The 14598-nt window shown below is 36.5% G+C and overlaps 2 protein-coding genes across 3 annotated transcripts in view; both read right to left on the reverse strand.

The window, feature by feature from the left end:
• Positions 1-393: 393 nt before the first annotated feature.
• LOC148941197 (uncharacterized) lies at positions 394-8544 on the reverse strand. 2 transcript variants are annotated; one of them, XM_089103958.1, is made up of 3 exons: positions 7873-8544; positions 1304-1451; positions 394-1204 (listed from the first exon to the last, which is right to left on the reverse strand). In XM_089103958.1, exons 1-3 carry the CDS (start codon positions 7920-7922, stop codon positions 680-682), a joined length of 723 nt encoding a protein of 240 aa, XP_088960084.1. In that variant the 5' UTR covers positions 7923-8544; the 3' UTR covers positions 394-679. The 2 variants fall into 2 exon arrangements, with proteins under 2 accessions (XP_088960084.1, XP_088960083.1); XM_089103957.1 differs by having other exon boundaries at positions 395-1451; positions 7873-8543.
• Positions 8545-8562: 18 nt separating this feature from the next.
• Positions 8563-14598, reverse strand: part of LOC148941198 (uncharacterized) — a 54714-nt gene continuing 48678 nt past the window's right edge. The window contains exon 3 of the mRNA XM_089103959.1: positions 8563-8702. Within this exon, the coding sequence (XP_088960085.1) occupies positions 8644-8702 (59 nt within the window). The 3' untranslated portion in view covers positions 8563-8643. The remainder of the gene's footprint in view (positions 8703-14598) is intronic.

Genomic DNA, 14598 nt, shown 5'->3' on the forward strand with positions numbered 1-14598 from the left:
GAGTTTTTTTTACGTTTTTTACATTTTTATTCATTTAGTCGTCAGCCTTTATTTTTGAGTTAATCAAAGCAGTTTACACACTCTGTCAGTGTTCCTGGCTAAGTTCCAATAAGAGAAGTAACGTCGAAAATTGCCTTCGAGTCATGAATGATACGAGTAAACAAGTCAGTATATCTATTCCTCCGGATTTGGAGCATCAACTAGCAACCGTGGTATCAAAAAATGTTGTGGGTTTCAAAACTGCTAAGTGGTTACCCGTCGGGTTATTTCGAAGAGTATTAACACTCACGACCGACAAATAATTGCTACTATACGAATTAAATTAAAAAAATAACAACAAAACCAAGTAGATAATTACGAATACCACACTGACTTTCCTTGACGATAAACTAAAAACTAAAAAAAAACAATTAGGAACACATTGTTAACTAATATGTTTATTAAGATCTCATTTCCAATAAAAACGTATGGCAAATTAGGAAACATTGAAACAGTGAAATCACATAAAATAATAGGAAAATTAGGAAACATTGAAATCACATAAAATCAGATTTAATGATAATTTATTATTTTGCGCGAATGACAAAACTGAGAAAAGTAGAGATGAAAAGAGAAGTGTAGAAAAAAGACAAACTTTGAAGATTCAGTGTACTGTGGAGGAAAATGCCTTTTTCAGCGACTACCACTCATTTTTGTTCCAGTCAGGCCATCCACGCCTCAGACAGACAAGATTCATAAGAATTTTTACGGTAAATGTGAACAGGAATGCAGGTAGGTAGGCAAATGCGTAAATCATAGAAGAAATGAAACTCAAATGAACAAAATGTGCGTCAGGGCATAGTTTTAACCCCCGGTAAATCAAATAGGAGATAAATTTACCCATCACAATGTTAATAGATGTCATTATTAGGGCGACATAAATGCTTTCCATGGGGGGGGAAAGTTTGTCAACCGTGTCGTCTAACAAAGCTGTCGTCCACGCCGTAAAGAAATACTTCCAAAGTACTTTAGTAAGCTTAAACTGGAGTGCAGAAGAACAGATAAATTTTATAAAGACAACGAAGAACTTTGTTATTGGGTCAGGTGTCCAGTCGGCCGGTTCCCAATTCAACACCTCTTCTTCGGTCAATTTCATTAGCAAAGTTTCTATGGAACTAAACAGCGCAAATACAATGCCATATAAATAAAAAAACCAATAACACTTAAAATGATTAGCAGCCGTCTCATTACAAAATTCAAGAGATTTACTTGATGTATCATTGTTCGGACTAGCACAACTTACTGGTTTGATAAAACAAAAAAACAAAAACATTAAAAACAGACTTGGTATCTTGAAGTTTTCGGGTCCAGTTCCAGTTTTCGGGGCTTCCAATTTTCCTGGAACATTGCTCAATTCTATTTGTGGTTTCCTTATTTTTTCTTGCCCGTTATTCTTCTTATTCTTCACTACTCTGTAAATAAAAAAAACAAATGTATAGTACAATTTTCAGCAAAGTAAAAACAACAACTTAAGTGTTAGGAGCTGAGGTGGCAGTAACCTCCCTCCCGTTCAGGGCAAATTTTGCTCGTTTCAGGTTTTAACGTTGCTTTTTACTTGTATTCGATACAAATTCTGTTAAACTATTAGAAAAATTAACTTCGAGTTTGGTTTTGTCATATCTGTAACTAAGAATAGAGGGACAACTTCCCTGGTTAATTCTGGCAGAGAACACGGTCAGCTGTGTAAAAATCTGGATGCTATTATTCGTAGCAATGACCCCCCACCCTTCAAAAAAAAAAAAAAAAAGTGTCTGAAGCACATATTTGTCTAAGACTAAAGACACATCGCCTAGTCATAGTTAATGATCAAATGAGGCGAAACTTAGATCTAGTGTGAACTCCTGGGAGATATTGTTAGCATAATTATAACAAAATAAAATCTACTTATGCGATTAACCACTTTCATAAGCTATAGTCAACATAGTCACACATCTTAATAAAAAACAATAACCAAGATCTTAAGCTATGTATTTTTCCTTGATTTTGTCATCAAACTTGCACAACAAAAGCTGAATATTCAAATCGCAAAAAAAAAATATTCGGAAAAGCAAATATTTACACCGATTTATTCCGTTGTTGCCTTAGTTGGAACTTCCGTTGTTGTTCCGTGGTGTGAAGTGGAGGCCATGGATAAAATTGCCGACGATCTGGAAGATGCAGCTAGACGGCATAATAGTAAAATAGGGTAGTGGCATGTTAATAAATTGAGAGGGAGTAGTCAATCTGGTTTTTGGCCCAGTTAAAGACAGGAATGGGGCCAAAATTAGCGATAAGGAAAGAATTAAAGAGAAATGGGCAGAGCATTTTGAAGATTTGCTAAGTCAAAAAAGCCTTTCTTTAAAGAATTCAGATGCCAATGAACTCTTTTATGATACCTTGGATGTGAAGGAAGATTTGTTTTGTGAGGAAGAATTAGTGACAGTAATAAAAGGATTAAAAAATAATAAAGCTCCAGGTGCTGATAGGGTGGTAAATAAGTTTCTTTATAGTAGCTAAGTGGTAAATAAGTAGCTTTCAAACAAACCCCGTAGAATTTTGGCACGTATTCAATTTAGTTTGTACGTCCTGGGACTCGTCAGCTTGAATGACGATTTCAGTCCCTGTTCGATATGACAACATCGCCACAGACATAACTCATCCTTGAATGACGATTTCAGTCCCTGTTCCATATGACAACATGGCCACAACCATGACTCCTCAGCTTGAATGACGATTTCAATCCCTGTTCCATATGACAACATCGTCACAGCCATGACTCGTCAGCTTGAATGACGATTTCAGTTCCTGTTCCATATGAAAACATGGCCACCAGACCACCAGACGCCTGGAATTCTAAAGCTATATCGCAAAACGAACAATCTTCACTACTTATGACCCCAGGAAAAGACCATGGATTACTTTTCAGTTTAGCCACGTTTTCATGCTCAGCGGGTTCGAACACGGGTTGTTCTCGTCTAGTTTCAAGTTTCTAGTTTTTCGTTTAGTTTCAGCGGGTTCAAAGTTTCAACCTCGTGTTTGATGCACTAGATGCACTGATGCACAACGCTTGATGCACTAGACGAGAGCAACCCGTTTTCGAAGACGTGTTGCTCACCGCTCAACTGGTTTGAACACGGGTTGTTCTCGTCTCGTGCATCAAGCGTTGTGCATCAGTGCATCTGGGGCATCAAACATGGGGTTGAAACTTCGAACCCACTGAAACTAGACAAAAAACTAGAAACTAGACGAGAACAACCCGTGTTCGAACCCGCTGAGCATGAAAACGCGGCTTTTAATTTTCAAATAATGGGGGACAGAGACACGAGTATTTTTTTATCTCTATGGTGGATTAAATTATTAAAACTAAACTAGATGAAAATTAGATTAAATAAATTAAATTGTATTAATTGTATTAAAATTTGTCTTATTACCAAACACTGAGTCAAAATGCGTGGAATTCAACTACAAGCCAAAGTAAGCCTTCGCTTAATTTTAAAAACAGTTGTGTTTAATGTCGAACCGATTTCCCAATTGCTGGTTCCTAATTCCAGTGTTGATGTATCGTGGGTCATTTTGAAAAGGGTCGATTTTCAACAAATAATGACAAAGACCATAAAGCCTTTATATCATGCAAAATAGAAGAAGTTAATGAATAATTTCTAGAAGAAGTGAATAAAATACAACCTATACGGGTATTTTGGCTATATTATTAACAGCCATCCCCAGCAAAATTTAATGCAAATGATAAAACAAAGAAACCAATAAGAATCCAACTCGCTTAAAAACTCGTTCAGAATATTAAGGTTTGAATATTTAAGCACAAGCGGCCTTCAAAATTTAGCTAATTAGTTCCGCTTATTCATTTCAACGAGGCAACATCGACGAATATGTAGTGCTGCCTTTTTTTTTTTTTTTTTTTTTTTTTTTTTTTTTTTTTTACTTTGCCTCTCACTAAGACTATCTGTCTTGGCTTTATCTACAATTAGCCATGGCTTGATGGCAAATTGATTTTAATTCAAGAATCAATTAAAAAATTTTGAAAAGTTAGAAAAAAAGACCTGAGATGGATCCAAGAAGCAAAAAAAATATTTTGAATCGGAGGGGTTCTCCCTCCGATTGCTTTCGACTAATAAAAGGGCAATAGCCCTCTCAATTTCCAATCGAAAGAGCCCTTTTGCGACAACACTTTCTATAAAAACATTATGTGCCTCCAGGGCATAACTTACAATCTTACCCCTGAGGGCTGAAAGAGGGTTGTCATACTCAAAAACATAATTTCTGGACCCTTCAACTACGTTAAAAAAATGGCTATATAAAAATGTTGATTGAAAATCTTTGGGGAAATGATGGACGTAACGGGGGGGGGGGGCATTTGCCCTCCGATCGTCTTTGACTATTAATAAGGGCGCTAGCCCTATCTATTCCCAATTGAATGAGTTCTTTTCGAAGTTTCTACGACAACGCTGGCAAAGACCTATTTCCATAACTTTCAACTACGCTGAACAAAACGTCTATCTCAAAATTTTGATTGGATATGTTTGGGGAAATTGTGGACGTGAGAGGGGCGCTAGTTGCCCTCCAATCATTTTGGGCAATTAAAAAGGTTCGACCACTGAAATGTTTTATTTTAGTTATGCATACTATATCGTGTTTTATTTAAATTATATTAAAAAACAAACATGCCCCTTATAGTTACTTCATATGGGAAATCTTGGGCTCTGAAAAATTTTGCAGGAAGATACTCAATACTTTTTCAATATATATATATATATAAATATATATATATATATATATATATATATATATATATATATATATATATATATATATATATATATATATATATATATATATATATATATATATATATATATATATATATATATATATATATATATATATATATATATAGTTTATGACTTGCTTGTACAATTTACAAGTAATATTTGACAAATCTTAACGAAAAAAAAGAAACTGCCAAAACCTCTAAAAAAAAGTACCAAGATCTTTACCTCTTGGATGAAATGGTTTTTTCAAACCTCTTGAGATAGCCATAAATATATGGCTATCTCAAAGTTTTGATTAGATGTGTTTGGGAAAATGGTGAGCGTGAGAGGGGTGTTAGTTGCCCTCCAATCACTTTTGACTATGAAAAAGGGCAGTAGCCCTTTCAATTTCCAATTGAATGAGCCCTTTTCGAAGTTTCTATGACAACGCTCTCTATAAAAACCTAATATGCCCCCAGGGCATAACTTACAACCCTTGCCATGAGGGGTATGGGGGGTTTATCATCCTCAAAGACATAATATCCAGAACTTTCAACTACGTTGAAAAAAATTGGCTATCTCAAAATTTTGATTGGATGTGTTTGGGGAAATGGTGGGCCTGAGAAGGGGGTTAGTTGCCCTCCAATCAGTTTCGACTAGCCTAATAAAAAGGGCACTAGCCCTTTCAATTTCCAATTGAATGAGCCCTTTTGAAGTTTCTATGACAACATTTTTTATAAGAAACCTTATATGCCCCCAGCGCATAACTTAAAAGCATTGCCTTGAAGGCTGTGGGGGGGGGGGGTGTTTGTCATTTTCAAAGACCTAATTTCCAGCACTTTCAACTACAGAGACAAAAGGGCTATTTCAAAATTTTGACTGGATGAGTTTGGGAAAATAGTGGGCTTGAGGAGGTTTAGTCGCCCTCTAATCACTTTCGACCATTAAAAAGGACACTAGCCCTTTCAATTTCCAATCAAAGGAGCCATTTTTGAAGTTTCTACGAAAACGCTTTCTATAAAAGACCTTATATGCCCCCAGAGCATAACTTACAACCCATGCCCTGAGGGGTTTGTCACCTTCAAAGACATATTTTTCAGAACTTTCAACTACGTTGAAGAAAATACCTATCCCAAAATTTTAACTGGATATGTTTGAGGAAACGATAGGCGTGAGAGGGGGGTTAGTTGATCTCCAATCACTTTCGACAATTAAAAAGGGAACTAGCCCTTTCAATTTCCAATCAAATGGGCTTTTCTTGAAGTTTCTACGACAACACTTTCTAAAAAAAAACTTATATGCCCCAGAGCATAACTTACAACCCTTGTCCCGAGGGCTGTAGGGGGAGGGGTTGTAATCCTCAAAGACCTAGTTTCCAGAAGTTTCAACTACGCTGAACAAAATGACTATCTCAAAATTTTGGTTGGATATGTTTGGGGAAATGGTGGGCGTGGGGGGGGGTTAGTTTTCCTCCAATCACTTTTGACTATTAAAAAAAACAATCGCCCTTTCAATTTCCAATTGAATGAGCCCTTTTCGAAGTTTCTATGACAACACTTTCTGTAAAAACCTCATATGCCCCCATGGCATAACTTACAACCCTTGCCCTGAGGGCTGTGGGGGAAGTGTCCTCCTCAAAAACGTAATTTCTATCTGGAAATCAACTACGCTGAAAAAAATGGCTATCTCAAAATTTTTTATTGGAGGTGTTTGGGAGAATGATGGGTGTGTGGGGGGGGGGCCAGTTGCCCTCCAATCACTTTCGTATATTAAAAAGACAGGAAGGGCAACTTCCCCTCCCACACCGGGTTATGCCCCCCTTCCGACCCCAGTTTGCCCCCCAGCTGAAATTTAGTTTCTTCCAAAATCTTGTCAAAACTAAGATAAACCTGCATAATTCAAGCATCATTAGATACACATCCGTTTTCTAGTACATATTTAAATTTATAGTACTAAAAAGTACCTTTATCGTAGGCACCTGCTAAATAGTACCTTTATGGTACCAAACGGCGTATTGTTTAGTTTTTACTGTCATTTTCACTTGATTTGAGAAAATTGGCTTCACCCTGCCCCCCCCCCCCCCAGATTTTGACGAAATTACGCCACTTCCCCCAACAGGCCAACCTTCATGGCCTGTTGTTGCAAAATCAATACATAAATCATTAGATTATTGAAGAAAATCACTAAAATCTAGTTATTTTTCTATCACTGGGCGGAACCCTGCATAGCACACACGCAGAAATAGTTAACGGAGAGGAATTTGATTGAAAAATGAACTTAAAAAAAAAGGTGAAAATCTTGATGTTTCAAAGGGAGGGGTAAAGCTGTAGATCTTTCGTTTCTCAGTACGTGCCTCGCCACTAACGGTTATATTTGGCAGCAGTAAAATACTGGTCAGATTTCTCGACGATTAATATTAACTCTTTTTACATAAGAAAGTTTTTTTTTTCAAATGGGCTATATTTTTGAAGAGGATAGACTACAAATCTTAGGTTTGACAAATACCTACAGAACCATTTCCTGCATACTTAAGATCAATAATTTTTCCTCGTCAAACAGAACACATTTGGTTCAGTTTTTTTTGCCGTGCTTTATTTTGGTCTCGAGGCAATTAGAAATTTCAATTCATAATCTTTTTTTTTTAAATCAGAATAATCTTTGCTTCAGAAAGTGTTGGTGAATTGATTCTAGGCGGTTAGCCCCACCCCACCCCCCAGTGGAAAATACCTCCCCCCCCCACCCCGTAAAAAGTATCTCCCCGAAAATACATCCTCGCTGAAAGGAAATTATTCCCAAAAATATACTCCCTACTAAAAATTCCCCCAGACAGTCCCCCTCACTGTAGAAACCTTCCCCGCGAAAAATACACGTATGTTTCCCAATAACAAATGCTATCTGTAAACAATGAACAAATTAAAAAACTTTTGGTTATCACCAAAAGTTATGGTTTCTCGACATACTTTTTTTTAGTCTTAGGGGGGCCACCATACTCCATACACTTATACAGGACATCTATTAATTTACTGATTAAACATGACACTAAGAATAGCCAAATCTACAGCAAGCACTTTATCTGTACAGGACCTACCGATCTATCTTTGTCATCATCTTCTCTACGTCTCTTGTCTCTTCTGTCATCCCTTCTACATGTCTTCTTGACCTTCTATCATGTTTGCTATCTTTCTCTTTCTTGCTAGCGTGCTGTTTGTCTGGCTGAGATTCTGGCTTTGCCTCTGCTACTGCAGCAACTGGTTCGGTATCTGAAGGTTTAATATCTGCACTACTATATCCTTCAGAGGCAGATACGGATTCCTCGGCTTCAACATCATTGAAATTGACCGAAGAAGAGCCGAAAACTGGAACTGGACCCGAAAACTTCAAGATACCAAGTCTGTTTTTAATGTTTTTGTTTTTTTGTTTTATCAAACCAGTAAGTTGTGCTAGTCCGAACAATGATACATCAAGTAAATCTCTTGAATTTTGTAATGAGACGGCTGCTAATCATTTTAAGTGTTATTGGTTTTTTTATTTATATGGCATTGTATTTGCGCTGTTTAGTTCCATAGAAACTTTGCTAATGAAATTGACCGAAGAAGAGGTGTTGAATTGGGAACCGGCCGACTGGACACCTGACCCAATAACAAAGTTCTTCGTTGTCTTTATAAAATTTATCTGTTCTTCTGCACTCCAGTTTAAGCTTACTAAAGTACTTTGGAAGTATTTCTTTACGGCGTGGACGACAGCTTTGTTAGACGACAATGTTTCCTAATTTCTGAAGGTTTAATATCTGCACTACTATATCCTTCAGAGGCAGATACGGATTCCTCGGCTTCAACATCATCTGATATCTCTCCTTCTTCTAGATCCCCTGCGTCCTGAACAGGATCATCATGATCGTCATAAATTTCGTCAGACATTCTGTAAAATGAAACTATTATTTATTTGGAATACAACGGACAGTGCTGCCAAAGCTGAAGGGGAAAAAAAATTATTTTGTCAAATAAAGAAAATCTGTAAGGTTTATTACCAAAAGCCTAGATAACGCAAGTGTTGTAGCCTGAAACCAAAAAAGTACAAACGCTTATACGAAAACTATTTTAACCGTCCCTAGCTATCTCAATGTTCACAGTTACGACCCAAAAATAATTTTAAATAGTAGCAGAGGTCGATATGTGAAGCAACTATTCCTGTTTAAATGAAAAAGCGGCGATAGGATTGTCCCTGATTTCTTTGATTATCATAATCAAGCATTGTTTGGAGACTAAATATCTAAGAGGGCGGGGAGCGATGAGTCGCCCGTTTTTCGCAACGTGGCGTACATCTCGGAGTCACGCGTGCCACAGTTTAGCCATGCGTTGCACAGTCCCTTGATTCTTTGCATGGTTCAACCACGCTTGTTCCACTTTTGCCACGCTTGACACGCGCCACCTTGTATACATGATTTCTGAAAGTCAGCGCCTCCTCGGCGGGGAGCTTCTAAAAATTGCCTTCCATTGCAACAATCACAGCTACAGTCATACCATCAGGGTTACCGCCCCTAGTGATTTATCTTTATTTCTAGCAATTTTTATGTCGCCTAAACAAAGAAATCACTAAATCAATACATAAATCATTAGATTATTGAAGAAAATCACTAAAATCTAGTTATTTTTCTTTCACTGGGCGGAACCCTGCATAGCACACACGCAGAAATAGTTAACGGAGAGGAATTTGATTGAAAAATGAACTTAAAAAAAAGGGCGAAAATCTTGATGTTTCAAAGGGAGGGGTAAAGCTGTAGATCTTTCGTTTCTCAGTACGTGCCTCGCCACTAACGGTTATATTTGGCAGCAGTAAAATACTGGTCAGATTTCTCGACGACTAATATTAACTCTTTTTACATAAGAAAGTTTTTTTTTTCAAATGGGCTATATTTTTGAAGAGGATAGACTACAAATCTTAGGTTTGACAAATACCTACAGAACCATTTCCTGCATACTTAAGATCAATAATTTTTCCTCGTCAAACAGAACACGTTTGGTTCAGTTTTTTTTGCCGTGCTTTATTTTGGTCTCGAGGCAATTAGAAATTTCAATTCATAATCTTTTTTTTTTAAATCAGAATAATCTTTGCTTCAGAAAGTGTTGGTGAATTGATTCCCCACCCCCCAGTGGAAAATACCTCCCCCCCCACCCCCTAAAAAGTATCTCCCCGAAAATAAATCCTCGCTGAAAGGAAAATAATCCCAAAAATATACTCCCAACTAAAAATTACCCCAGACAGTCCCCCACACTGTAGAAACCGTCCCCGCGAAAAATACACGTATGTTTCCCAATAACAAATGCTATCTGTAAACAATGAACAAATTAAAAAACTTATAAGGGCACTAAAACTTCAACAATGGGGATCTTTTATTGTTTTGTAGTTTGGGAGGGAGGGAGATACCTCAAAGGCTGCATTTTAACGCAGCCGAGGAAGTTTTCATGGGGGAAGGGATATTGATATGAAGGGGGCGCCGGATTTCCCAGCATTATTTAAAAAAAAGATCAGAAATTAAATAAAAAAATAAGTTTTTCAACTGAAAATAAGGAACAACCTTATTTAGGAACAACCTAAATAAGGAATAAGGTATGATAAAAATATAACACTTTAGAAACAAATGTGGGCTATATCGTTGCACATTCGGGGGGTGGGGGTAAAGTATAGCGAGTCTGCACACCTAAGGTGTTAGGTACAATTATTCTGAATATTATGTACTGAGAATTGCTTTCTAACTTCACGCTGTCCAAATACTTTACCCTCACCCTATAATGTGCAAATATATAGCCCAAGTTGTATATTTCTTGTCTCACGCTAAGCTGAAAGAAACTAATGAAAAAACTCAGTTCTATAATGCGAAATTACAATAAATAACCGAGTAAAACTCAAAACGAGCAGGAATTTCCATAATTTGGGCTCAAAACCCCTGTGGCTTCCCAAGGCCAGAACATAATTTGCACTTTACTGAAAAAAATATAAATGTTTTACTTTTTTAACCTTAGTAAATCAAATAATACTGACATTCTGATTACTAAACATCAGCATGTGTATGTTAAACTGACAATGCACATTTATTTGTATTTTTTTCAGTAAAGTACAAATTATATTCTGGCATTGAGAAGGCAGAGGGGTTTTGGGCCTTACTCGTGTTAATTTCTGCTCGTTTTGCGTTTGACTCGGTTTTTTATTGTAATTTATGCTCGTCCTGGGTTTCATTTATTTATTGATGATGATATGTGGTAGTTTTACGCTTGATAGATCATTTAATTCTATTTTTACTCATCTTTGGTTTAATGGAGTTCTTTACTTTTCTTTGAAAAATTGTTTTGTGGAAAAGGTTTTTTTTTAATTAATTTCTGTTCGCTTTATATTGACATAGTCTTTTCAGATAAAAAAAAAATAATGCTTTAATTTTTTTCGTTTTTTTAAGAATTTATAGTTTGGCCTTCTATTTGTATGCTGGAGAAAAATTTTAAGCAATTTTTAACAACATACACCGTCTTAAAAATCTGGGCACAAATAGTAGTGTTTAATTTAGATTCATACCTCCTCTAGTTGACCTGAAATGGAAAACTTGATACCATTCGAAAAAAAATCTGTTTACTTTCTTTGATAGCTTGGATACACTTACGATATTTTGATTTAAATTTTAAGAGCAGAAGCAGCCCCGAACGTTTGAACATAATACCCACAGTCGTTCTTGGGATACTGCTGAGATGCCTTATTGGGAACTAGCATTAGCACAGTGGGTTTTGAAATAATCTTATGGCAACATTTAGCACATCTTATGCAACATCTTATGGCAACATTGTAGGGGAGTGTCCTCCTCAAAAACTTATTTTCTATCTGGAAATCAACTACGCTAAACAAAATGGCTATCTCAAAATTTTGATTCGATGTCTTTAGGGGGAATGATGGGCGTGGGGGGGGGGGGGGTTGCCCTCAAATCCCTTTCGACTATTGAAAAGGGCACTAGCCCTTTGAATTTCCAATCGAATGAGCCTTTTTTCAAGTTTCTACGACAACACCTTCTATAAAAACCTTATAAAATCCCAGGGCATAACTTAAAACCCTTGCCCCGGGGGTTGTGAGGGAGTGTCATCCTCAAAAAGATATTTTTTATCTGTAAATCAACTACGCTGAACAAAATGGCTATATCAAAATTTTGATTGGATGTGTTTAGGGGAATAATGGGCGTGGGGGGGGATAGTTGCCCTATAATCACTTTCGACTATTGAAAAGGGCACCAGCCACTACAATTTCCAATCGAATGAGCCTCGTCAATGTTTCTACGACAACTCCTTCGATACTAAGTGCCCGGGTAAGTGCTCTGGAAAAGTATTGCCAAGCTGCTATGTTAACCCTCTTCTGATTGCCAACTCTTAGAAGTGCTCTGGAAAAGTATTGCCAAGCTGCTATGTTAACCCTCTTCTGATTGCCAACTCTTAGAAGCTTGTCTACTTGACAGGTGACAGAAATTTTGACAAAACATTATGTACCTTAATTTTCAGTTTCTTTTCTCTGGTTTTAGTTTTGAAAATGCAATTCCTGTTGTTAGAGTAGAATTTTAAGCCATATCCAAGGGTTTATTTCAGAATTTAGGATATGTATTTGCAGATCTTTGAAAGCTCACAAATTAGGATTGAGCAAAATTATGAAGCCAAAAATACTTTTCTTGCCCTTCATTCCGCAGCAGATCTATTTTCCAAGGTCATCAGAGGTTAGTAACCTCTAGAGGGAGGAGTAGAGATAGGTTATTCATAATACCTTCCCAGGACAAACTTTAGTCTGTAGATCCTTTCCTGAAAGTTTCATTTTCCTAACCAAACCCATTTTATCGTTTAAGAACAGTTGCTGTATATCATTTTCAGTTGGATATTCCCCCTTAAGAGAGGCATAGCTTGACCGCACAGATACTTGTGTATCTACACCCCTCAAGTGTTTCATATAAGTGGTTCAAGTTCTAAGAATTTGTAGCAGGGTATATGAACTACCAATAAGTTCTTTCCCCCCGTTAACACTTCAAAAAGTATCATCAGATATTTAGAAATTCATTGTCCTCATCTGTAATCAAGTCTTCTTATCAGTTAAAACAAACCAATCATCCCAATTAAACTTCTTAATTCTATTGATGTGTTGTGGGAAGTGCGGGTACTTGAGTCACCTTTCCCCAGCTGTTTAAGACCTATAGGCTGGCTGGTACCAAAACCGCTTTTACGCTCACTCCCACTCTCTTGTGCATTCTCCAAAACAATTGGTGAATAACCCTTTTCTTTTTAGTGACTTCATTATGCATTGATAAACAATAATCAATTAATCTTCTTTAAATATCAATAGATGCCTTAAAAATCTTTCTCTTCATGTGCCAAGGCAGGATAGAATTCATGATTGCAGTGTAGGTATTTGGAATATTACCCATATAGCTGAGGTGTTTAAGGGAAATAGTCTCTACACTCAGTGGCTGACAATCAAATAAAACATGCTGGATAGTTTAATCAGTTGAGAAGCAGGCCTGACATAGAGGGGAGTGATGTAGCTTCCAATTAAATAACAAACTACTGAGAATAAGGACACTTGATTTCCAACGGTAATATAGCACTGTGTGTAAGCTAATATGAAAATGATATAAAATTTTCTGTGATTAACATTAGATCTTTGCCTAATAATATCCCATAAATTGAGGTCAGACAGAGGACTTGGGTTTAAAAAGAAGCCTTGGTTGCCAGTAAATCAGCAGTATCACTATATTTGATACTTTTATAGCTTGGAACATGTTGGAAATAAATCTGGTTGTCTTTAGCCTGTAGGTTCAGAAGCTGTCTTCTAATGTTGAATAGGTCCATATCATTGGCAATTCTATTAATTTTTTCTTAGCAACAGTATGGCTGATTTGGAGTCAGAAAGGCAAAGAATATTCTCCTCCACAATGCTATAATTTATGAGAACATCTTGGCCAAGCAAATGGCATATAATTCGGCTGACAAAATGGAAGATCCAAAAGGTATGTTAATTTAAGATATGAGTAAGATAATTTCTAATTTTTTGGTCTGATTCAACTGAAAAATGACAAAAATTTTTAATTTACATTAAAATAAACTCTCTCCTGAGCCTCATTTGGTCCGTACAATCACCTCTAAAAAAGAAAAGAAAATAATAAACATGCATCCATGATCTTACTTCTAGAAAAAAAAATCCTAATTTTACAAGGTAGGATCTTGAGACCTTTACAGTAAGATTCTCTGATACGCTGAATCTGATTAAGATTTTATGAGTTTTAGGGGGTCTTTCTTCCTTTTTCAATAATCAGGCAAATTTTATCAGGCTTGTAACCTTTGATGGGTATAACCAAACTAAATAAAACTTATACATTTAAAATCATCATAAAAATCCAATTCTTTTTATACATCTATTGGTATCATAATTCTGTTTTTTAGAGTTTCAGTTACTATTGAGCTCCTTACCTACAGTTTGTTACAATGAACTATTTGAAAACCATTGGTAAGCTTTCAAAAAAAAGTAAGTTTATATGCATGAGACAATAAGGGGAGGGAGGCTGGGGTTGGACTGGATAGAATTCTAGAAGCTACTTTTTGCTATCCTGGAAAGTAGTTTGATTAGGAAAATAAAACTTTCAGGAATAGATCTACAGACTAAAGTTTGTACCAGAAAGGCCTGTCCTAAGTGCCTCAGTTAAAACAACAGGTGTACCTGTTTGTTGTCTGAATAATAGAAAAGTACTGCTTGAAATTCTACTGAAATAACAGGAATTACATTTTCACAATTAAAACCAGAGAGA

Source organism: Artemia sp. Qi Xiang Cuo, chromosome 18 (genome assembly GCF_049724085.1).
Source record: "Artemia sp. Qi Xiang Cuo chromosome 18, ASM4972408v1, whole genome shotgun sequence".
Taxonomy (NCBI): Eukaryota; Metazoa; Arthropoda; class Branchiopoda; order Anostraca; family Artemiidae; genus Artemia; species Artemia sp. Qi Xiang Cuo.